Consider the following 24,918-nt stretch of genomic DNA (forward strand, 5'->3'; position numbering starts at 1 on the left):
TAGATGAAAAACAAGGGGGTCAGCGGCAATGGAAATTATAAAGAGCTGCCCACTCAATTTTGATTTCACTCAGCTGTACGGCTATAATGCCATCCTCAGCTTTCACAAAACTTGTATTTCATCTCGCATGAATAGGAACGAGCTCCAGTCAGGTTTTACAGCTCGTTTTCATGATTATTGCTACCTAATTTTCTGGAATGCAAGAATAATTGCGATTGTTTTTACAACTTGGTAGTTAGTGGCAGGATGGCATCCCAGCTAGGAGAATGACATGCTGTCTAATTTACTTTATCCTCTAAGCACCTCAGTCTCGTGTAATTAGCCCATTTATGTCCTTCTTCAGGACTTCCTTTTGCTCTCCTCAACAGATGCAGAGACTGAAGTAGCAAAAGCGAGAAACAAATCGAAAGAGCATGAGGCTGAGTGACTGACTAGGTCATATGGTTGGTAGAAAATAAAACGGCCTGGGTAACCAGAGGGGCTTCACACTTGAGCTAAGTGAGCAGAGACATTTGCCAAAATCGGTTTGCGATGTATGACAACACGGTGTTTCAGTACCAGCGGTGCACAGTGGGACGTGTTGTATCATGGCCTGACACGCTGGCAAATAACATATAACCACAGCCAACATGTTATGAGATAACACTAGTCATAAGAGTAATATACAGCTGGAGAACTAAAGTGATAATTAGTTCTAAATAAAGTTTTGAAATGAAATGCCAGGTCCCGTCCTGTCCCGTTCCTGCCCCCCGCCCGAGTGTACTTCTGCAATAGGAAGTGTTTTTGTCGTGGAATCTTTTTCCTGGAATAGTTTGTCACAAATTGCTGTTATTTGGGGAGCTTTCCATTTATTCAAAGTTGGCTTTTCACAGGGAAAAATGTGTGCCAAAAATTTCTGGCCAGTTTTGTTCATTCCATTTTTAAAGGAAAAATCGGTGCCCTCGGAGAGGGGCCTGAGCATCCCCCCAACTGTAGTGTGCTCTCTTTCATCCCAGAGCCACAGGCAGCAGCTCTGCACCTGGACAATCTTGGCTTTGGTCTTCAGAGGATGGAGAGCAGGCACAAAAGGCAATTAGATCCCTAATTCCCTTTATGCCTCTAAAAGATCTCCCCCTGTGGACTTTTGCTTTTTTTTCTAATTAATTTGCACACTCTTCTGCCTGAACCCACTTTGTGTGCTGGAAGTAGGTGAATGGAGCTTATACTTAAACCTGGAAAGAGGATGCTGCACTTCTCAAGGAGTTTCATCTGGCTTCAAATTGTAGGGTAACGTGTCCTGGTAATTTAGTTTGCAGGGAAAGCGCAGGGGATCAAATAAGTTGCTTATGTATCAGGAAGAAGCTTTTATGCAAATGAAAATGGAAAAGTGCTTGGGAAAAATATTTCCCAGAAGTGCCTGGTGATACTGGAGTATAGGTTGTAACCATGTTGGTCTAAGGCAGGGACGGGCAATTATTTCAGGTGGAGGACTGCTGAGTTTTGGCAAGCCATCGAGGGCCACATGACAGGCAGCCAAGGACAGATGAATATTAATTTTCTATTAATTTTCTTGTAGGCCGGATAGAATGGACTAGTAGGGCGCATCCAGCCCGTGGGGCACATTTTGCCCACCCCTGGTCTAAGGATGTAGGCATAGATTGATTCATAGATTGATTAATTCATAGATTGATTCCTAGATTGATTGTAAGGCTGGGAGGGACCTTGAAAGATCATTGGGTCCAGCCCCCTGCACCAGGCAGAAAGGACAGCTGGGGTCAGGTTCTTTGGGTAAATCTGATATCTTTTGTTAGACCAACTTAAATAGTTGGAAAAATTCTTCGTAGCAAGCTTTTGGGTTTAAATACCCTTCATCAGGCTGAGGAAGCATGTGCAGTTGGTGTGTGCTCTTCCTGGATGGAAGGAATAGTAAAACAGCCAGAGGCGGGTCTGCATGCAAGAAAGGCAGACAGTGAAGATGTAAATTGAGGTGTCAGTGGGTGAGTCAGTGGTGTTACTGGATATATCCATTGTGACGGGATCCGATTTTCACAGGTGCTCTACTTCGTTTAAATAAAACCCACTTGTGGAGCAGCCAAAAATTGGGAGACCCCAGGTACTATTCACATGTTATTTCTGTTTTTTTCTCTCTGACATAAGTTCCATCCAAAGCCCCTACTGCTGATGCAAATGTTAATGGTGACATTTGGAGAGACAAAAAAACACTTGCCATCTTGAATGAGTAGGGCGGGGATTATTTTTCTCAGAAATAATTGACTCCAACTTAACGTTGCCCCTGTGCAAAAAACTGTTACATATCCTTAGTCAAATATTTTAATTGGCTCCATTTTGATGGCTTCTACAGCCAAGTATCAATGTAGATTAGGTAAAGTCCCTGGGTAAATGCTACTCTTTGGCATATCAATACTGTTCCTAATAAATTAAACAGGATAGGCCCATAGTTCATTAGGAAGGCATGACTCTGTATTTGGTATTGTGCTGTAAGAAATCCTTCATTATCACATGAATGAATTGAGTGTTTCAACTATGACTTTTTTTTTAATGAAGATGAGATAAGTTCCTTGAGTGCAATAGCAGCTGTAGTTCTGCAGTGAGTAATGGGAGGAGGTCAAAGTACAAATTCTTAAAAGTTGGCAATGTACCCAAGTACTCAGTGACCCAGAGAAGGTAAGCAAGGATTTTTTTTATTTTGGATATTAGGTGAAAATATCTACTGACTAAATTAATTAGCCAATCTGAGCCTGTGGGAAGCGATATACCCACATCTGTTATTGAAACGGGGCCTTGGAGAAGCCAAGCTGGACCATCTTGGACACGTGTTTCTGAAGATTTGGAGGCCAGAGTTATGAATGTTCTATTTTTCATGTCCATCTGCTGAGATAGCCCGCTATCCCATATGGCCTGGGGTATACTGTTAGACGGACACGGCCAGTCTCCAAGAGTTCCCCTCTTATAGTTGTCAAGGAAAGGAGACCCCCAGTATTTAAGCATGTTTTCTCCACTGAGTGGGCATTGAGGACTGATGATTTGGCCTCCTCTGAGGAAGAAGCATGTAGTTGTATCAGAGTCTACCCTTGTGGGATATAGCATTTGGCTTAATAAGTTGAAATGGGAAAATGGATAAAATAAAAGAGAGTGGGTAGAAAAAAACATTAGTTAATAGCTGTGCATGGCCATGTATCTTGCAGCACTACTGGGAAAGTGCAGAAATCTCCTTAGGTAAAATGACTGTCGCTGTTTTTCATGCTCTGCTGCTGTGAGATGGTGTCGGCGTGTCCGGTTCCCTTCCTCAGGGCATGCTTCATCTTCCATTCATGCACACAGCTTCTGTCAACATAAAAGACAGGAGCCAACCCTGCAAGGTGCTCAGTCTCAGGGAAGTCAGATCCCACTGACTTAGGTAGGAGTTGAGGGCACTCAGAACCGCTTGAGAGCAAAGGAGCAAAGCAGGTTGGGGTTGCTTACATACCCCTGAAATACGGGTTGACCTGATGCCGTTCTGCTGCATCAGTTGCCCTCTATCTAGCGTCCTACAGCCGAGGGAGTTCAGTAGAGTCACAAGGTTAAATAACAGCCATTAAGATCCTTATTTTCCACTTACGCTGGGGTCCATCGCACCATTTTGGCAGTGCATATTACAAGGAGATGACATTTACACCTACTTACAACCCTGTTATACTACAGACCAGTGCAATAAAGCCTTAATCTACATTTCAACACCCTGATCCCATGAAAAAATGACTGAGCAAATAGGATCTGCTGGGTACGAGTGTTATTTTTCCTTTTCCTCTCTTGGAAGGAGCACGGTGCTTGAAGCAGTTGCCCAGAAATCCCATGATTTGCAGTTGCCTTTGATGACCTAACACAACCAAGGACCACCACAAGCAAACCAGGCGCTTTGTGATTTATTTGCAAAGGATCACTGAATGCATGCTATGTTATGAGATGCAGTCGGCTCTACCTACTGGCCTGCATCTACATTTCCCGCACTCTACATTTCAAGGCCAGAGGAAACAAATGGGCCATGCAGCCTTCCTTGAAAGCCAAGCAAAAAGGGCTGTTCGTGGTATCTTTACACTGAGGGTCATTCTGAAGTAGCCCGAGCCCCATGAGCCTTCGCACTTATATATTACCTGGCAGCTGCTGCACATTGAATCAGTCTACTCCTTCTGTTCATGGTTCTAACTCTGCGCAATAGAAGTGAGATGCAGAAGGGTTGGGACTCAACGGCAGGAATTCGTAGGATTGCTGCTGGCAGACTTCCTACGTTTGTAGCCTACCATGCTTGCAAACATGCTAGGAGAGCTTCTGGACTTGGGGTGGGCTGGGCTGCTGATGGGGTTTTTAATGTAGATGGTGTGTGTGCATGGGCTTGAGGGCAGCCTTAAGATTAACCCTGAGATGCACTATTTCAGACTGGGACAGAAGGAGATTCCAGGGTCCTTGGACTGGTACGGAGACAGGTCTAGCATCAGCAGTTCTGCTGCCACTGATGTGGTCAAGGGGTTGAAATTAGACAGGAGACATCAGAGACTTCAACTAGGTTGCTCCTTTAAAGGTTAAAACTGCCACCGTAAAATGGACTTGGAGCTTCACGGACAAATGGGACACATCCCAAAGCACGGGTTTCATGTGTTCTCTATGGGACGTGCCTGCATCAGCTCCACTTTCTGAATCCAAGTTTCCTTCACTAGATTCAGCTTGCCTGAATGCACTCATTTAAGGGATGGTAGTTCTTGTGCAATCAGGCAATACACACATTTTGAAACAGCTGGCAATAAAAATGGCCTCAGTTTTGATCAGTCAAACATATGCCCTAATATTCATGTGAGAGGCAAGGATTTCTTAGGGTGACAACTTTTATTGGACCAACTGTATGATTGGGAGAGTTGGGCAAGCTTTTGAATGCAAGACATTCTTTCTTGTGTAAGAATAGCCCGAAAGCTTGCTAATTTTTTCCCCCAACTATTTAAGTCGGTCTAGTAAAAGATATCAGATTCACCCAAAAAACCTTGTCAGACATTCTTTCATGCACCTTTGTGATTTTTTTCCCCCTCTTATAAAATGAGTCCTCTAATTACAAGAGTCAGGAAATGAGGAAGAGAAAGACATTTGCAGGTTGGAAAACACAGGCTGGTTTTATAATGCAGGATAATCTATCAAATGGCATCTTTGGACTGACCACCAACTACAGAGATGTGGTTCTAGGCCAAGAAAGGTAGTAGAGGTGCAGATGGTCAGCATAAGATCAAGGGGCAAACAGGCTGGTCTGATGAGTGGGAACCTGGTTACGTGGCCAACAGATGAGGAGTTTGGAGAAGAAGATGAAGAAAACCATGAACAGAAAGTGTCTGGATAAAGGCAGTTCTTCATGTGCTTAGGAAACATCACATCATTTGGAAATCAAACACCACCGTGGGAAGCAAATTCTTCATCTCTTCTGAATGGGGCTCTGCTGTCATTAACAATGATCTCATGTGCGGGATCGGACTCGCCTCCCATCTTCCTAGTGACCACATAAATCATCCCATCTTCCAGGAGACATGGACAGCAATGTGGATTGTGGTTTATTGGTTTACAAAGAGCAAGAAGGAATGAAAGGGAACGTGAGAGAGAGGGAAAGTGTGGGGAGAGAAAGAGTGAAAAAGTAGATAATGGGCTTTCTCTCAAACTATTTGTTTATGCTTAATAATTAATGAACACAGGCATTTGTCACCTCAACGTGCAGGCATCGGGCTAGGGCAGCCGCTCTGCAGATAAGAAGACTCCCATCCATCTTCATCTGTTGATAGTAATTGGAGGACCTTGTCAGAGATTCAGAGGGGATTTATTGATGCGGTACATCGGATTTGCAGAAACAGCTCTTTGAAGGACACGGCACTAAATCATTTCTATTTTTTTTTTTTTTTTAAGCCTTTCAGAATTTCTAATCATTTGGGAAACTCACTTCCTTCCCCTGCCTTCAGCTTGCCTTCAACAAAGCGAATGAATGAAGATGATCTTTTGCCAAATAGAATATTTGGGCTGATTAAATGTATTTTGGCAGGTTTGGGGATTCTTTCTCTCTTGCTCTTTTTTTTTTCTCCCCCTTTTAATTCAAAATATCTGTGATCTAACTGTGACAGCTTTGTGTTCAATTGGTTCTTCTTATATAGGACCCCTGAAAAAATAAAAGAAAGTGAATACTGACTGAAAATAGTAGCTGGGCTATATGAGGCTGTGTTAATAAGAGTAAAACACACTTGCGTGCCTAAACTTCAAATGACTGCTCGTCACCAGGGAATGTGGGTTTGGACAGAGAGGGCTGGCTGCGCTCCCTTTGATTCAGTTAGTCTGCAAGGTGCACGTCTATCCTGCCTTCTGTTATTAAAGTCGGCTGCCACGTCTGGACAAACCCTAAAGTTGTTTGACAAACCCTGGGTTTGGTTGTTTCTAACTTGGCCAAACCCATAGCATTTGTGCTCATGTTTTCCATCCTGGGTGTCTACTTTGGCCTCATTTCGAAAATTTCAGTAAAAATAGTTGAGCCATTTCTGAGAATAAGGCTAGGGAGAAAATACACTATTTTGTGAAAAGATGTTCACAACTCTTTCTTTGAACATCTTCATCATGGAAGCTGAGACTAGGCACCGAAAAGAGAGCGGGTGCTTGTACGTGCAATGGGGATTTAGTCCCCTAAATTGAAATGGTGGGTTTTAATTGTGACAATTAAAAACCCACCATTTCAATTTAGGGGTTTCCATCACTGTTATGGTGATCCTTTTTTTTTCCCCGCATAGCCTGCCTGCATGTCCTGTGGCGGGGGGGCAAGCTGTCAGTGGGCCAAATTGCCCCTGAGCTTCCCTCCATGACAGCAGCATCCCTTGGGGTTGCCTGGGCAGGCGGGTACTACCCCAGCTCAGAGGCAGCACCCAGCCTGATCCAACTCCCCCAAGCCCAAGCTGGGGCAGCATCCGGCCTGCTAGCAGCCCTCCCAGGCAGCCCTGGGGGTGCCACTGCTGCAGAGGGAAGGACCGGGGCTGCTCGGCCCACCGGCTGCTTGCCCCCTAACTGCAGGAGACGCGGGCAGGCTCAATGGAAAGAAGAAAAAAAAGAAAACGGATCAGGCCCCTTACCATTTCTACCTTCAGTCCACCTCTCCCGTGGCAGGGGGCCGGCCATCAAAAGGCTGCAACGTGACAAATAGCTACATTGCAAACTAAACTGCATGCAAATGTGGTTTAGTTTGCAACATAACAGACTCATTTCAATCCAAAAAAAAAAAACCCTGCATGTGTACAGCATGATTCAGTTATACCACAAAAATGGGCAATGTTCATCACGTGTGCAAGAACTCTAGGAGGCAGAAAGAGAGACTGAAGATGGATGAAGAGTAAAGGATTTGTGGGCGAGTTGGTCGTGGAGACTTGTGCTAATGAGGGAGGCCGAGAAAGAGGGTAGAGCCAAGATGTGGAAGGGAAACGGGGCTTTCCTGAAAATGAGACTGGGAGGAGGAGATGGGGGAAAGTACCAGGACTGGACAATTAAGACAACTGAATGTGAATCTGCAGAGAGAAATTCTGTCCCTGCCCCCGACAGAGTTCCCATGCAATACTGAGAAAGTCACATAACCCAAACTTTTCACAGCTGGCCACCAATAAGATGCTGCTCCTTTTTGGGGCCCATGATTTGAGACCCTGAGGTCTGATTTGCAAAAGCAGTGATCACACACAAATGCATAAAAGTGACCTGGAGGACTGTGAACATCTGGAGCGCTGTATGATGTGACGTTCGGGGAAGAATCAGGTCCTAGCTGTCTCAGGTTGTCAAAGCTGGCGAGCCCTTTGACCTCAGTCACGCTGTGCCCCGGTTTCCTGTGTAAAGTGGGGATGAAAATGTTTTTTTTCGTGTGAAAAATAACGCTTGTAAATCACTCAGGCATTACACTGATGACCATATAAGATGAAGGTACAAAATAACTCAAGAGCTTGGCAATACTAGAAATATGTGGTGGAGAGCAAGGGCAGTTTTTGGACTAGGGCTCTTTGTGATAAACCCCAAGCACTAGGCATGTGTGCTTCCAGGACTGAGGCACTGATTTTTCTCACTTACAACAAAAATATTTCCTAATAACTATAGTCAAAAGAGGGAGATGCCTCATTGGAAACTAATTGGTGTGAAGCGCATTGGCTGGAAACATTCAGATCTTGTTCCAGGGTCCTGTGCAAGACGGTACTGTGAACCTAGCAACTCGGGTCACATGAAGTTTATTTGGGAAATGGCATAGAGAAAACTCAGATGGTGGAGGAAATTTTTGGAAGCTGCTTGTCAAATAGAGGAGCCCCACTCCTCCAAAAAACTGCTCAGAGCCCCAGGCATTTGCTTTCTCTGCAACTAAACAAAAATAGCCACCGAGATGGGGCATCTCCATTTGAGTCTGAAACTTAGCTCTCAGTCTTCACTGCAATTTAATGGTACCATTTTAACAAGGAACTTGCAAGCATTGGGTTATCCAGGCTAGACTGACATGTTGGTAGGATAAATAGTACAGGTACTCATAGGCGCCGACTTTGGTTTTTGCCAGTAGGAGCTTGCAGATGTAAAAAAAAACCCTCCAAAAAAATGGCGCTTTACTTTAAACTCAGCATGTTCCCTCGCCGAGCCCGGTGCACGCCCAGATGTGGCACTGCATTGCTTCAAGCCAGCTCTGCAGTGTCTGTTAAGATCGGGTGCTTCAGTGGAGCTTTTTGGTGCTTTTATCTAATAGCTGATTGAATCGGCATTAGCTAAAAGCCCCCAAAAGTCTTGCTGAAGCGCCCTATCTTTACAGGGTTGAAGTAATGCGCTGCTGCTTCCAGTAAGCACCGTTTGGGGTTTTTTGGATGTTTAATGTCTGCAGGCAGCCACGGCAATGGCTCATGGGTGCTGAGCACCGGCTAATTTTTTCAGTGGGTGCTTGAGCCCTGGAGCACCCACAGGGTCAGTGCCTGTGCAGGCACTGGATGGAGCCGAAGGAAGCAATAATGAGACAGAAGGAACGTGCAAGAAAATCACGCTGTTGCTGTTTTATAGATGTTAGGGTTGGAAGGGACCTCAATAGATGATCAAGTCTGACCCCCTGCATAGGCAGGAAAGAGTGCTGGGTTCAAATGACCCTAGCCAGATGCCTATCTAACCTCCTCTTGAAAACCCCCAGGGTAGGGGAGAGCACCACCTCCCTTGGGAGCCCGTTCCAGACCTTGGCCACTCGAACTGTGAAGAAGTTCTTCTTAATGTCCAGTCTAAATCTGCTCTCTGCTAGCTTGTGGCCATTGTTTCTTGTAACCCCCGGGGGCACCTTGGTGATTAGAGTCTCACCAATTCCCTTCTGTGCACCCGTGATGAATTTATAGGCAGCCACAAGGTCGCCTCTCAACCTTCTCTTGCGGAGGCTGAAGAGGTCCAGGTGCCCTAGTGTGTCCTCATAGGGCTTGGCCTGCAGACCCTTGACCATATGAGTGGCCCTTCTCTGGACCCTCTCCAGGTTATCCACATCCCACTTGAAGTGCGGCGCCCAAAATTGCACGCAGTACTCCAACTGCGGTCTGACCAGCGCCCGATAGAGGGGAAGTATCAGCTCCCTGGACCTATTCGTCATGCATCTGCTGATGCACGATAAAGTGCCATTGGCTTTTCTGATGGCTTCGTCACACTGTCGACTCATGTTCATCTTGGAGTCCACTAGGACTCCAAGATCCCTTTCCACCTCTGTGCCACCCAGCAGGTCATTCCCTAGGCTGTAGGTGTGCTGGACATTTTTCCTCCCTAGGTGCAGCACTTTGCATTTCTCCTTGTTGAACTGCATCCTGTTGTTTTCTGCCCACTTGTCCAACCTATCCAGGTCTGCCTGCAGCTGTTCCCTGGCCTCTGGTATGTCCACTTCTCCCCATAGCTTTGTGTCATCTGTAAACTTGGACAGAGTACACTTCCCTCCCTCGTCCAAGTCGCTGATGAAGACATTGAAGAGTATCGGTCCAAGGACCGAACCCTGCGGGACCCCACTGCCCACACCCTTCCAGGCGATACCGACCCATCCACCACCACTCTCTGGGTTCGACCCTCTAGCCAATTTGCCACCCACCGGACTGTGCAATCATCCAAGTCACAGCCTCTTAACTTGTTCACCAGTATGGGGTGGGATACCGTATTAAAGGCCTTCCTGAAGTCTAAGTAGATGATGTCTACCCCTGCTCCTGTATCCAGGTGTTTTGTAACCTGGTCATAAAAAATGACTAGATTAGTCTGGCATTATCTACCTGCTACGAACCCGTGCTGGTTTCCCCTCAGCATAATTTTTATGTATGATAGTAGGTAAAACCATGAGCAGGATTGAGGTTATATTGTGCAAAGGACAGTACACATAGATAGGAAGAGAACTATCCTGTTTCAAATATGCATAAGCAAGCAAGACAAAGGAGGACCAATTATCCACACTCCATAGCTGATGAACAGAAACACTGGTTTGCCCAAGGTCACTTAGAAAGTATGTGGCAAAACTAAGTGCTAAATTCCAGTTTCCTGCGGTCACACGATTTTGTTCTGTCTTCTTTTCTTTTCTTTTCTTGTTCCTTCCCTCCTTCCTTCTCATTTGCTCGCTCTTGTATACTTTGACTCCAGAAAAACTCAGTATCGGTAGGTGACCTCCATCTCATTTGCATTTATGCTTGAACTTTCACAGGGATTGTGCTTCCTATTGAAGGTGGCTGTTTTGCCGTTTGCATTACTGGATAAGAAAAAAGAAAAACCCCAAATTTTATAGAGAAGCAAAATATCAGTGGCATAAAAATTAGCTAAAGCAAAGGCTCTATGTTGAACATGCACAATTCCTCAGCAAGAATGTCCTTACTTCCTAGAGGTCAGTTTGCCACCACTAGAGATTTCCAAACTGTAAATCTTACCATATATTAGTCAGTAAAAGTCATGCACTGCAGCTTTCACTTCAGCTTGCTCAACCTTCTCCGAGTTGGTTATCTAATGAGAGATCTGCTGGTTTAATTTCCCCACCCCCACTTCACACTTCTTGGCACCGCAAAAGTTTCAGAGCTATCCAGCTCGATTTCACGCCTGCGTGCAAACCATGTTTGAATTGCCGAATACTTTGCCCTCTTTCCTGTTGTGCCACAATACATTTTTCCCTCATTTGTCCCTGAAGAGCTTTATGGCACTTTGAAAATTAAATATTCAGTACATTCCAACCTCCTGCCCAGCTAAATGCCCCTTGCTGTTTTCATTGAAAAGCTTTAAATTTAACTAGATGGGCTGCAATTCCCTTCGCTTATAACCATAGTGTAACAAATTGTAACCGATTGAAAACAATACCGGGGTGTAAATTTGTATTATGATTGGACATTAACAGGGTAGCGACGTTTTTCGCCGGCGGTAATTTTCAGAGCGGTTGTTTTGATGTACCCGAGTGTAAAGTTGTTAAGGCCATTTGCGGTGGAAATCTGGGGAGGGATAGGCCTTCACCTGCCTGGGAAGTTGCAGTCTAGCTGTCAGCCTGCACGTCTGCGGACTAAACGGGCCGGCCACACGCCGACTGAAACACATCAAGAACTCTCCCGCAAAGAAAGCTATTGAGACGTGAAGTAAATATCTATATTGCCTGAACGGGACTCAGACAGCAAACAGCTGACCTTTGTATTTGCCTCTAATGATGACTTCTAACAGTGCTACCTGCCGGGAACAAAGACAGTCCAATTAAATCCAGGCCGCGTGCGGTTGCAATCGTGGAGATCTCGGCCTCCCCTCCCTGACACAAAATGCAATGGGCTTTATGATTATCTTCAAGGCTAAAGTATGCAAAGCTTCAGAGAAACACTTCTTGAGCAAAGTAACACTAGTGTTGCGAGTCTCGTTCTTTCTTTCCTCTTTAATGACTGCCTGGTGACATCTCTTCTTTCCTTCCTGCAGCGATACGCGTGCCCTGTTTCATTTGGCAGCCCCGTGTGACACATCTGCATGGGAAACCCTGGGAAAATATGTGTTCTGTCAAGGGCCTCTGGCCATATTTCTGTTTTGCCTCTTTTGGTTTTTATGTGACAGGGATGGCATTCTCCCCTCCTTTCCCCCCGCACCGTAACTCATGTAAATTGTCGCTTTCTAATGGGCGCGTTGTTACTACTCCCGTTCCATCGCAATTATTTCATGTTTCCATTTACGTGAAACATTTAAGTGAAAGATACCACTAGAGCCTTCATGAAAAATGTGACCAATTTTCTGCCCCATCAGTCAAGACGCACTTTGCTCTAAGTGTAGCGTGGAGCCATTGTCTCCCTTTTCCTAAAGCTGCCATTCAGAGCCAAGAAGATTGATGACTTACAGGGGGATGAGCTGCTTTATTTTTAGGTCTTCTCTTTAACCGTTTCCCTTTCTTTTCAGGAAGCTGTGGTGAGCACCTGGATCCAGTTCAGCGACAGCTCCGTTACCCCACTAGACATTTACGATCCGAAGGACTTCTCCCTCTCGGCCGTCTCACTGGATGAATCCGTTGTTTCAATCCATCAGAGCACAGCCTTGAAGTGGCCAGTGGTGGCAGCAGAAGGTGAAGGGCAGGGGACGTTGATCAAAGTAGACATGATGATTTCTGAAGCCTGCCAGAAGTCCAAGAGAAAAAGCATCCTGGCCGTGGGCAGTGGCAGCATCAAGGTGAAGTTTGGCCAGAATGATGCCAACCCCAACACCGGCGGCGATTATGATCCCGATGAGATTGAAAATCACGCAAGCGACCGGCGTCAAAAGGTGTCAGATCAAGAGCGGTACGGCCAGGACGGGAGATATTATGGGAGCTCTTCTTCAGAGCGAGAGGAAAGTGCTATCAGAAAAGTCAGCACCACAGCAAAATCCATGATCAAAAACAAAGTAGTTAAAAACCGGCTGGATGGAGGCAAACTCTCAGACGACGGCCAACTGCAGAACATCCCTATAGATTTTACCAATTTCCCTGCTCAAGTAGACCTCCCCAGAAGCAATGGGGGCATGGAGGAGGATGACCTGGTGCAGACACCCAGAGGCCTTAGCGACTTGGAGATCGGGATGTATGCCCTGCTGGGGGTCTTCTGCCTGGCGATTTTAGTCTTCCTAATAAACTGTGCAACATTCGCACTGAAATACCGGCACAAGCAGGTTCTGGTGGAAGGACAGACCACTATGACCCACTCCCATGACTGGGTCTGGCTCGGGAATGAGGCGGAGCTACTGGAGAACACGGCAGATATGTCGCCTCAACCGGACGAGCACACCACTATTATCGACCGAGGGCTCGGTTACGAGGAAAGCAACCATCTCCTCAATGGTAGCACTCAAAAAAACATTCAGACCCAGATCCATCGGTCTGCTGACTCAGGGGGCAAGCATGGGAAGGAACAGAAAACTGAACCGCTGCATTCCCCCACGTCCAAAAGAAAGCGGGTAAAATTCACCACATTCACCACCATCCCACCCGATGATGGTTGTCCCACGGTCAACTCGATCTTAAGTAACAATGACGATGATATTAAGTGGGTATGTCAGGACATGGACCTTGGGGACTCCAAAGAGATAAGAAACTACATGGAAAAGTTCAAAGACAAAGTGTAGCTCCTCTCTGGTTTCATGGGTTTAACCACACCGTGATGCCTTCAGTTCTACAGTCTATATTGGGACAGGAAGGTGGGCGGGGGAGGGAATCCAGAGGAAAACACATGCCAAGGCCATTTCCAAAATCAGGGAAGGAAATCTGCCAAACTGTCCATGATTTTTCCCCCCCCATGCGATTGATCTATCATTCATAGATTTAAGAAGGAAGTGGGATATAAGTAACAGAACAAGGAAATGGATTGACCAATATGACAAACTGGGCTAGGTGAGGTTGTAAAAATCTAGTTTATGGGTCAACACCATAATAATAGCAGTATTACAGATGAGGTACAAAAATATTTGTATAAAGAGACGGGGGGGCGGGAAATAAAACAATAAAAAAGAAGCAAAAAACCCCCTGGTTTCTATTTGTAATAAAACATCAGAAATATTGAGGTGTGGCCCACAAAGAGATGTTTTAAAGTCTTACCCAAGCAGTTGCTTTCTATTTCTCCATCTGAAATGAAGACATGCCCTTGGGATTAAATTAGGAGGAAGAAGAGATTATCTGATATTTGTATTTCTACTTCTTTATTTGCCCCCGTGCTGGAGCTGGACTGTTTTCCTCTTCATACTTTATTTTGAATCAAGTCTTTTTTTATTTGAATCCAGTTCTTAATGGACCAAGAAACATTTTATTCCTAAATTGGCTTTAAATACTCTTCCTTGTCACCGGAAGGACTCAGAGGATGAGTTCCAGTATAGCATCTCCTCTAAAAGCATGATCCTCAACCAGTCCCCCTACGTAGACACTTATTCTGCTGCAAAGAGATTCTAAATTTGCTTTCAGGTTTGGGCTATTTGTATTTCTATCTTCTTCTTTTTCTTTTTTTTTAAATAAAATTTCCACAACCAAAGTTCCCATGTTTCACCAGGGGAAGAAGGTGCTGGTCTATGTTTGCATTTAAAAATAACAACCAATGGGAATGACCTTACCGTACATAAAAGGTAGACTGTCCAAGGCCAAATAGGTACCCTGATTTTTATTCTTTGCTGTCTCCATAAATTGATAACTCACTCTGTAATTGTTCTGCTCATTGTTTGAGTATCACCAGTTCTTGTCAGATGGGATGAAAGGCTGGGAACCGTGCTTACAAACAGATTGTCCGAAAAAAAATTGGTTTCTCTGTATGGCGAGAGCTGGACTGTTAGGTTGATAGTATCATTTTAAAGAGATAAAAATACAAATGAACAGGGATCGAGTAATACCAGGCACTACTTTGTATTTTTTATCGTTGGACCAATTCATAGGGAACGGTCTAGGTTAGATTGTAAATCAGGTCTTTTTACTAAGAAAATATGAGTTCGGTCATGCATCTGAAGAAGATCCTCAAATCCAAACACACGCAAATCCTCAAACAAATACCAAACCACAGTCTGCCAAAACCAGTCGTGATTTCATGGAAGCCATCACATCTGTCCTTTTTGGAAAGCAGTGTTATGTCTTGACTGTTAGCAGGGGGCATTTGCATTGTCTGACAACCCCTGTCTTGACCCATTTACTCCAATATATATATATTTTTATTACTAAACTCAGTAGGTTTCTTTTCCCCCCCCTTCTTTATTTGGAGAAAATGCACCCTGCCACTTGATAACATAGACGGGCGTTTTAACAAGATATGCCTAGTATGCATTGTAGACTGAAAGAATGTAATATTTATTTATACATGTTATACAAATTGTAATTAAAATGCTTTACATGGCTTGACAAGTTAACCTCTTTTTTGAGGGATGTTTCATTTTCTTGCTAGACAAAAATACAACCCTACCCCTTGTTTCATTGCTTAGGGAGCACACAAACTGCTTCTTGAAGCCAAGAGTATAGGCACAGAGATCCCCCCCCACCACCCACCTTGTCTCTGCCTCTCCATCTTCCCTTATAACCTTTCACCAAATCCTCTTCATACCCGCTACATGGTGACGATGATGGATGGCAGGAGGGGACAGCGGGCAGGCAGAGTTTGTGGCAGTGTCACCATTAATCATGCTCATCTTCACGCTTATCATCAGTATGAACCACTCCAGAAATCGTGCTTCTGATGCGTGCAACTTTTTTTGCCACCCAGTCATAATTAATTGTCCTCCTCCTGTGACTGATACGTGGGTTCAGACGTGGGGTGGTTGCGCTGAATAATAACCGACACATACAAAGCACTTTTTATCCCAAAGGACCCTAAACTGATTTTAAGCTAAGCAAAGGGATGCATCAGCCAGGCACAGGCGACTGCTGTGTCTTACCCAGGAAATGAAGCCACCTCTGGAGTGCAGCAGAGGCTGAAGAGTCAAAAAGAGAAAGGGAATAAAAAGGATGTCCATCTAGAAATCCCACCGGCAGGTACCAAGGTGGAATATTTCACGCCGAGTGAATCTGGCCAGGACTCCTGCGGGAGGATCGCTTTTGATCCAAACTAAGCAGGTATTTCGCTGACATCCAGTGTGAAGAGTAGCTGCCGCTTGTGACGATGCTCTCTGTTAGCCCCTGCAAGGCTGGTTCGCTGGTGGCTCTGCTGAATCACCAGTATCAGTCTCTGCAACACCTCCCTGCTTCCGAGTCAGTCGAATCCAGCTTCACTTCTCAGATTTGGCCAGCTCAGAGCAGGAAGCCGTAGCTCCCTATTGCATCAAACTGCTGGTTAGCAAGGATATTCTTGCTACCCTACTGAAGGATGGTCCTCTCAGTATATGTTTTCACCATGGTCTGATGGCATTTTGCCAGGCCCCGTCCTGAGGCCTTTATCCAGCAGGTTCTCTAGGGAGAGGAGAGCCTTTCCCCAAATTGTCAAGAAAATGTATTTTTCATGGAAACTAACAAAACATTTTCCAAATTACTCATGAAGAAACATTGTTTTCCAGCCTTCTCTTGATATGAGTGCTGGTTGGGATACCCTTTCTCACACTGCTGTATCTTGCAGCTTAGATTTACTCTCCTTTGGAAAGGACCTTTTATAGGAAGCGTACAGTGCATGCCCTGTACTGGATTGAAATAGTCATCTTTCCCATTCTGGTTATTATTTTGACTATAACATACACCTCTCTGCATGCCAGAGAGCTGAAATTGGATTAGTCTGCAATAGTAAGTGCTTGGAAAGACTTCCTTTCCCACGGGCAATACACAAGAATGATGCTAACAGTGATAGCTGCTCGCTCATGTGCAAGGTAATTCTCTCTTGCAATGTGGATCCCATTGCTGGTTCACGGTGTGGCATGCCTTCCTCAACTGGCTCTCGATTCAGCATGGCATCCTAATAACAACTGTGAGAGACCCAATTTCAACGTGGTCAGATGTCCAAAGGCCACTGAGAGAATCCATGGGAGTTCGGCACCTAGTGCCACCCACTCCTTTTTTAAATCTGCACTACCCTAGGGCTTTTGTCTTGCACAGAGGATGGTACGTGAGATTTGCAGTGGCCATTGTTTGCCTAACTCATTGCTCTGCTTCCTCCTTGGTGTTTTTTTCAAGAGCAGAGCGCAGTCATTAGCCATATTAGTCTTAAGCAGAGGCTAGGGTAGACTTGCATCTTGTAGACTAGGCCATAAAAATCTCCATCCAGTTCCCAAGCAGTAAGTGAACCGAACCCAACTCCCAAAGAGGCCATGCTTCTTGATGGTGAAACCAGGAAGAAAACAAGCACAAGCCATTCACCGCACTTACACGTAGGCTTTAAATTCAGGCAACAAAAGGTCACAGGGTACAACTAATCCCTGCCGCAAAGGGGCTGCTGAGGGCCTGCGGGGAGCGGCAGTAACCTAGCTCTTTCTCTTTAACTGCTTCTTAGTGCTCGTCTGTATTGCTCACTTGTTTGCATGACAATGTTTAGGGGCACCTCAAGATCAAGGCACACCAGAAGATCAAGATCCCCCTCCCTGGTGGGAATAGAGAAATCCCATCTCCACGGAGGTGAACTGTGCATTCGTAGCCAGGGGCTGTTATTAGCACTAACTTCTACCCCTGGGTTTTTCATAGACATTAGGGCTGGAAGGGACCTCAGAAGATCATCGAGTCCAGCCCCCACCGGACTGAGAGTCACAGCCACCTGCCAAATGAGCAGCGGGCCAAATCCTCACTTCTCTAAATGACTGTGGTGCCACCCCAGTCACCGAGAGGGGCTGCACTGGCTGACCCCAACACTGAAGATCTGAGTCCTTTTTTCGATGAAAGCTGGGATGACGTTGCGCAGCCTCAGCAGAGAATGCAGTCTGAGCTGGCGGGTTTTTTTGGGTGTGATGTCTCTTCCCAGTTGTCCTGTTACAAGGGTTTGGAGGCAAAAACATCTCAGCACTGGCGTAGTAAAAGCTAAAATGCAAAGTACAGTTCGTACAGCTTGTGTACCCCCCCATCCCGGTCAGGCCAGGTTGAAATGGAAATCATCACAGTAGGTCTTTCCTAATCCTCCAACAAACATATGCTGGGAGAGATGCTTCCTGGAAAGCTATTAAGCATCAGGGACCCTGGGGCTCAATGCCTAGCTGGCTGTGAAGGCAGACGGGGCATTCTTGCTCCCATAGGGAGCCCCGCACCAGCCAAGTTTTCACTCCACAGTAGAGATGACTAGCACGGGATAGCCCACAGGGTGAGTCCGTGCAGCAGAAGGCCGCTAGTGCAGGGGCCAGAAGCAGTTTGGCAGCGTTAATGGTGCTCCCACCCCCAGGCTAATACAGCCTGCTTCTCAGTGGGGCTAGTCAGCCCAGGCAGAGCACAGCACGAATGCAGCTATCTGGCTGTTCTACTCCCTGGACCCGGGCGAGCAGCACGACACCACATTGTGCCACAGAGACATCCCCCTATTATCCACACAGCAGTGTGACCACAGCACCGCTCAGCGGCCCAAACCTGTTCCCAGAGCACTGCCAGAGCAATCAGCAATGGCAAAATGGGGTTTTGGGCTTGGTCCAGAGCTCATGGAAGTCAACAGGGGGATGGATGTATACCCCCTCCAAGCTGAGCAGTGGAGCACAGAGCACCCAGCCAGCGTGCACTGACTCCCCTCACCCAAACAGGTGTGCACCTCCATGTGCACCTGAGACGGACAAGCCTGCTAGTGCACGTCCACCCATTTGGGGGGATTAGCAGGCTCTGTACCATGGCCTGGAAGTGGCATAGCCATACGCACACTGGCCTTCTCTTGACTCCGACTGGCTTAAGCGTGGGTCATCGGCCTACAGCTGGGTGTCCCAATCCTGCAGAAGCCCTTACAGGAGACCCCGCAAGACATTGTAGCTCATGGGTAAGACAACGTTTTTGGACAGAGTGCCAAAAACACCCGCAGACTCGGCTTGTAAGAAGTTGGCATGCCAGGGGCAGACAGCGGGGGGAGTTGCGAGGGGACTGATCCTTGTTGTGGCACTGCAGCCCGGACCCCTTCCCTGCCATCTGCCCCAAGGTGCACGTGCCAAGCAAAATGCCTTTGCATGCCTCACTCTGGTACCCGTGCTGGGGGTTGCCAATCCCCACTGTTCTGCTCATGTCCGGGGCCACGTGCCCCAAGTTCCTGTCCATGTGAAGGAGTGCGAGAGGCTCCCTCGCATCTTGCAGCAGTTGCATTTTGAGCGCTCCTCATTCACATGTACAGTCTAATTAAACTCAGTGGGGCTATTCATGTGAGCAAGGGAGGCAGGATATATGGGTACTAGATTATTACAGCACAAAGAGGCTGTGATTTCTTGATGGGAGAGGGAAGGCAGCTTTGTGCCTTTTCTGAGAGCCCCCGCGCTGTGCCAGGCAGGGCTGCTTCAAGAGTTTTTGGGCCAGGAGGAGCAATGCAGGTCTAGTTTGACTTCCTGCATGACGTAGGTCACAGCTTTCTACGGGGTGATTCCTGCATCATGCCAAATAACTCATGGTTGAACCCACCAGCGTGCATCTGCCAGGCTGGGAGAGCAGGGGAAGCCTTGTTGGGAGAGCAGGACGTGGGCAGGGAAAAGGGAGAGTGCAGCCCTGCCTTCTCTCTCTCAATGGATCACGGCGCGTTAGAGGTCGATACAGAGGCTGAAATTTTTCAATGCATCTTCCCTTGACCAAAAACTCAGTCAAAACCCATTGCTGTCGGAGCCAGGGCAAACGGGCGTCTCAGCAGGGAGGCAACTGCCAGGCTGTGAAATATCATTTATTTGAGGAATTCACATCGGGTCAGGTGTCAGGCTGTGCATTGCTGAAGCTTTGTGGCGCTGCCGTTACAAAGGCGCGGGGATCGGGCAGGGAGAGCCGCACCGAACGCCCCTCTTGGCGATGTCTTGCACTCTCTCCCCAATCTAGAAGCAGCAGGGGCACGTGGCTCCAAAGATAACGTGCCGCGAGTTACATTTTCTGCCAGGGAACCAGGATGGAAATTCATTAATAATCATTTGCTCTTACAGGAGAAAGAGAGAAAGAGAAAGAGAGAGAGAGAGCACGAGTCTTTCATCTCAGTGATTTACAAGCATTGGGCCTTCAGAAAGGCGTAGCGATGACATGAGAAGGCCGAATTAGCCTCATTACTCTCACATCCACCAGAGCAGGTAGGTACCTACTTCATAGGCTGTCACGAGGTGAGCTGGGTCTGCCTGGGGGAAGTGCCAAGTCCCTACTACAAATCCTGCAGAGCAGGAGCTCAGTCCTGTGCCCCTTGCATTGCAGGTGAGTCCCCCCTAACCACTAGGCTGTTGGCTTTTCTGGGGTGGGAGGGTGGCTGAGATGTACAGAGAAGTTCCTTCCTGGGCTTTTATTTAAATAGTCGCTTTGCTGGAATTGGTCTTTTTGAGACAGAAAAACATCCCACAATAACAAGCTCCCAAGAGCTCTGCAGGCCTGAGACCCATCCGCCCCTAGAAACGGGGACCAACATTAAGGATGCATCAGATGAGCATGGAGCAAAGCACCTCAAAGGCTTCAGAGGCGCCGCAAAATGCACACAGCACACATGGAAAGGCTCTCTGGGCTGCATATCTGCAGCCAAAATTAGATACTGGGATATTCCCATATCTTAAAATAATGGTTTAAGAAAAAGCAGAGTGGCACATGTGGCCGTAGTGGGCACTGCCTGAAACTGGAGCCTGGCCAGCCAGAGCCATGCTTCGCATGCCCGGATCACCGCTGTTGCAGCCCAGGTGCTGGCCCCAGCCTTCCCTACCCCACCTGGGGCAATTTGCCACACACCGGAGTGCATGTGCAGGGGCATTCCCCGGGGACACCCAGCAGTGGCACAAGGATGTGCTGCTGCTATTTGTCCCTAGGGAAAAACTCACATGCATGCTCGCCTGGACGCACCCTCGGAGGAGGTTTCCAGTGGGCTTTGGATCAGGCTAACAAATCTCCAGTGGGATTTGGATCAGGAAAAATAACATGAGGTGGTTCATTAACGGAGGACCAAAAACAACCACTTGCCAGTCTCCAAAAGAAACACTGCCCTACAGAAAAATTGCATGGGCTGAAACCTCTTCCCAGACGCACACAAACCTCAGAGCTGGCTTGGATTTCATTGCCAATCTAGGGACGGTTCAAATGGGCTGGAGTTGGAACAGCCTAACATTTCTGCAATGACCGTACTGAAGTAAGGAAGATTGGCATCATGACAAATTAGCTAGGAAGTCCTGTGGCAAATCTGACATGATTAATAGGGGGTTGCGATGGCAGAAATAAATATTTAATCTGGCTGGTAGCTTAACAGACACTCGGGAGAAATATTACAGGAACTCAAAAGCCTCCTTCCACCCTAGCAGGGAAGGTAAAGACTGGGTCTAACAAATGCCTGGCTGAAGCCATTTGATCAGCAGTGAAGGAAATCATGCTGTGCACAGAGCAATCCCAGTGACTAGATTTGCATGGATTTATCGATATAAAGGGGTGCAACTGGAACAACAAAACAAGCTGAAAGGAGAATGGATGTTGTTATAAGCATGCCTAAAAAAAAAATGTTTCCCAATGCAGGGAGTGAGCTGATGGGCTGGAAGGATTAATGAGAGGTTGGATACTCTTGAATAAGTTACAAAGGCCAGGGTGGAAGAAATGCTGCTTAATCAGCTTTGCCTCCTTAGGCACCTTCTATGCATTCTTTGGAGATGTCATAGATTTTAATAAGCTAAAAAAAACAACCCCAATATTTTGTTGAAAAGCAGTCTAAGCTACAGCAAGATAAATGCCCAAATGTCAGTGCTTGCTCCTCACTGTGCAAAGTGTATCTATATTTATCATCTGTTAACGCTCTGCGTGCCAGCAGAGAGTGTTTAAACTCCCCTAAAATATTACAGGCACGCACCTGGCTGGTGTGTAAGTGCACACGATGAATGACAGCCACTCACATTTGCAAGGTAACACCCAAAGCCTTGCAAAAGCACAGTATGACATGCCAGATCATGTGAGTATACACAGCAGAGCTGTCCCAGCCATCCAAGCTACCTGGAGGAACTTGGAGCTGGCTTAGTACCATATCTCCCAGGTTGGCTGATCTAAAGCAGAGCCATGCCACTGGCTGCAGTGGAGCGGCACTGATTTTGTTCCAGGTAAGGATGTAGCTCATCAGGTACAACACCTGATAGCCAACGTGCCCAGACAGCATCCCCAAAGCAGTGGAGTAGGATGGTCCACTTTTGGAGGGAGGCAATGTTCTCGGCAGGGCCACTCCAGCCCCTTGCTCTGCAGCTGCAAAAGGATGCCTCAGAAGCACAGCTGCAGCCAAAGGTCTGCGCGGGGCTGAGCTCGCTACCATGGGAAGGCCAGGGCAGAGGTTTGGGCAGAGCACGATGTGCTGGGGGTGCCTTTAGAAGAGCTGGTGCTGCATGGGTCTTTCCAGATCTCCGTGCAGGGCAGTGGGAATTAAGCTGGTGTAGTTGCTGTGGCACAGGTAGGCTGCTGTTCCACTGCTAAAGGAGACCAGCTATCTCCAGACCGGCTGCATGGTTGAGAATGGAGGCTATGTGACCTTGCAGGGCAAACACTGGCTCTGCGGTCTTATTTCATCCTGGCTTTACCCCAAGGTCAAGTTATTTGCTTCTTGACTCTTGTAAAGCCCAGCTGAACCCTTTGTGTTGACCTCCCATCCCAGCCATACCTTTAATGCAACAATAATAATATCGCCATCGTTGGGGCTTGTTTCCACAGCACCTTTCATTCGTAGCTCTCCAAAGTTACAAGCCTGCCACAGAGTCCCCACGCCTCTTAGCAAAGTCTAGGGAGCTTGGGTCCCGTCCCTGTACGGCTCTCAGTTGCTCAGCAAGGTTGGGCTGGAGGCTGGAAATGATGCTTCTCTCTGTGGCTGGGAGAGCAGGAACGCGCCGAACAAAGCAGCATACTCTCAGTTATCATTTAGAGACTTTTACAGCCATTCGCCACCCTGTCTTTCCGCTTTGGAAATAAGATAATGGCCTCAGACAACAATTGCATGCTCCCAAAAACACTCTCGGCAGCAGACATCATCACCACGCTGAAGTGAGAGAAATTGCTGCACTTGTTTTGAAACGATCCTAAGCTGCACTTCAGTGTTTAAAAAGAAGTTGTCAGCAAAGAGGAGTCGGCAGCAGAAGGGCAAGGCTGATTATGATGCAAATTGCCAACTATCTCACATTTGCGATGGCTTGTTCTGGACAAATTCCTACCGAGTGATCTGCTTCTAGCAGGTCGCAGGTTAAAAGTGATACATGAAAACAGGATTGATGTCTCTGGTGTTGGAGGCTAGTTCCAGCTAGCAGGGCTGCGTGCGATATGCCTGACTGCTGAGTGGTCGAGTGGCAACTTGTTAATTCTTCCCCTGATTTAGGCAGGTGATGCTACCCAGCTTGATTGTCTCCATCCTTCCCAAAAAGGACTAATAGATTTTACATTGATTAATAAACCTACAGGAGGATTCCTGATTGCATTCTGCCAACTTTGTACCAGTCGTCGGGCTCGAAGTATGCAAGAAGCTGGCTACCTGGGACATTTCCTGTATGCATGAACTAGGGATACCAGACCAGTCTCCCCAGGGAGTATATCCAAAGTGCTTCTGTGGGCTGCCTGGAAGAGCTGCTTCTTGTTGGCTGGGCATAATTCAAAGCAGCCTTCGAGTTGCTCATGAATAACTTATACGTTCCTAGAAATCAGGCTCCAGGTTTGAATGCTCCACAAACAGAAGAGACAGCTAAATGCTAATGATGCTAGCCTGACCAGCTCCATTTGGATTGAAGCAGAGAAGAGAAAGAGGAGTCAGAAATGGCTGGTTAATTGTGCGCTGCTAAACTAGGCAGCTGGGTAAGAAATCCCTCTTCTGCGGTTGGCCAAGATCAACTCCACTTGTTTCTTTCCTGTTTTTTTTTTTCTTTCACCTCTCTGAATATTTTATGAGCTACCAACTCACTTCCTGCAGTTGCTGATTAAACTTCTGACATTTTATTAATAAAGAGCCACAACTCCGAACTCCCGGGGTTTTAACTGTTCGGTGGGGAGGTGAATAATCTCTTCTGCAGGCAGGAGAGAATGAGAGTCAGAGCCCAGGAGAGAAAGGATTAAGGTTTAATCAGTATGAGAAGTGGGGGGGTGGGTGAGGAACAAATGTTTCCTTGCTTGGCTCTATATGTGACTACAGCATCCTTGTTTCCTGATTTTCTCTGGTTGGGGATCTGGAGTGACCGATTTACTGCTTGGAGGAAGGGTGGAATACACCATCCTTCCTCTGGACCACGAAGACTATCCATCTCCTTCATTAGCACCACAAATCCTCATTTTTCCCTACAGTCTTGCTAAGTGTGAAGGGTTTGATCTTCCTCTAAGGGAGGGGTGTCCAGCTTGAAGAACAGGTGCCAAAAGTGGCATGGGAAGCCTGTGTCTGTGGTATGGAGGGGAAGGCAGGGGCAGATAGATAGGGTAGGGAGCACAAGGAAGAAATGAAAGCAGAGCAGCAGATCAGGCAGGAAGCACAGGGCTGGGAGCAGAAAGCAGAACAAGAGATTGGGCAGGGAAAGGGATCAAAGACGGAGCTCATTGGTGGCATACTTGTCAAAAAGGGTGGCTCCCACTGCCATAAAGCATTAGCTAGTGAAGGTAGGATCCTAGACTGGAAGCACCAGTGACCTGATCCAGTATGAAAAGCCCCATTTTTTTTTTTGGGGGGGGGGGGGTTAATATAAAAACATCAAAAAACCTGTTGCTACAAGGTATCCCCTACATTATTATCTCAATGTCTCATACTTATACAGGATATGAATAATTTGACTGATTTTACTGGGTGAGTGGAATCTGCGCCTGAAAAACGCATCAATCTCGTAACGACTTCTGTTTCACAGTTTGCAGAGACAAGTGCTCATTGTTACATAAATGGCCTAGAGTTAAGATTAGTGCAG

At 46.7% G+C, this 24,918-nt stretch overlaps 1 protein-coding gene and 1 long non-coding RNA gene across 3 annotated transcripts in view; both read left to right on the forward strand.

Moving 5' to 3' along the window:
- Positions 1-15,348, forward strand: part of TMEM132C (transmembrane protein 132C) — a 293,597-nt gene extending 278,249 nt beyond the window's left edge. For both annotated transcript variants that reach the window (XM_059713429.1, XM_019486684.2), the window contains one exon: positions 12,397-15,348. In XM_059713429.1, the coding sequence (XP_059569412.1) occupies positions 12,397-13,593 (1,197 nt within the window). In that variant the 3' untranslated portion in view covers positions 13,594-15,348. The remainder of the gene's footprint in view (positions 1-12,396) is intronic.
- Positions 15,349-19,989: 4,641 nt separating this feature from the next.
- LOC132243440 (uncharacterized) lies at positions 19,990-23,995 on the forward strand. The gene is made up of 2 exons (XR_009455018.1): positions 19,990-20,127; positions 23,443-23,995. It is a non-coding gene; the product is annotated as an uncharacterized LOC132243440 (long non-coding RNA).
- Positions 23,996-24,918: the final 923 nt, after the last annotated feature.

The sequence above is a fragment of the Alligator mississippiensis genome, chromosome 10, assembly GCF_030867095.1.
Source record: "Alligator mississippiensis isolate rAllMis1 chromosome 10, rAllMis1, whole genome shotgun sequence".
Classification (NCBI taxonomy): Eukaryota; Metazoa; Chordata; order Crocodylia; family Alligatoridae; genus Alligator; species Alligator mississippiensis.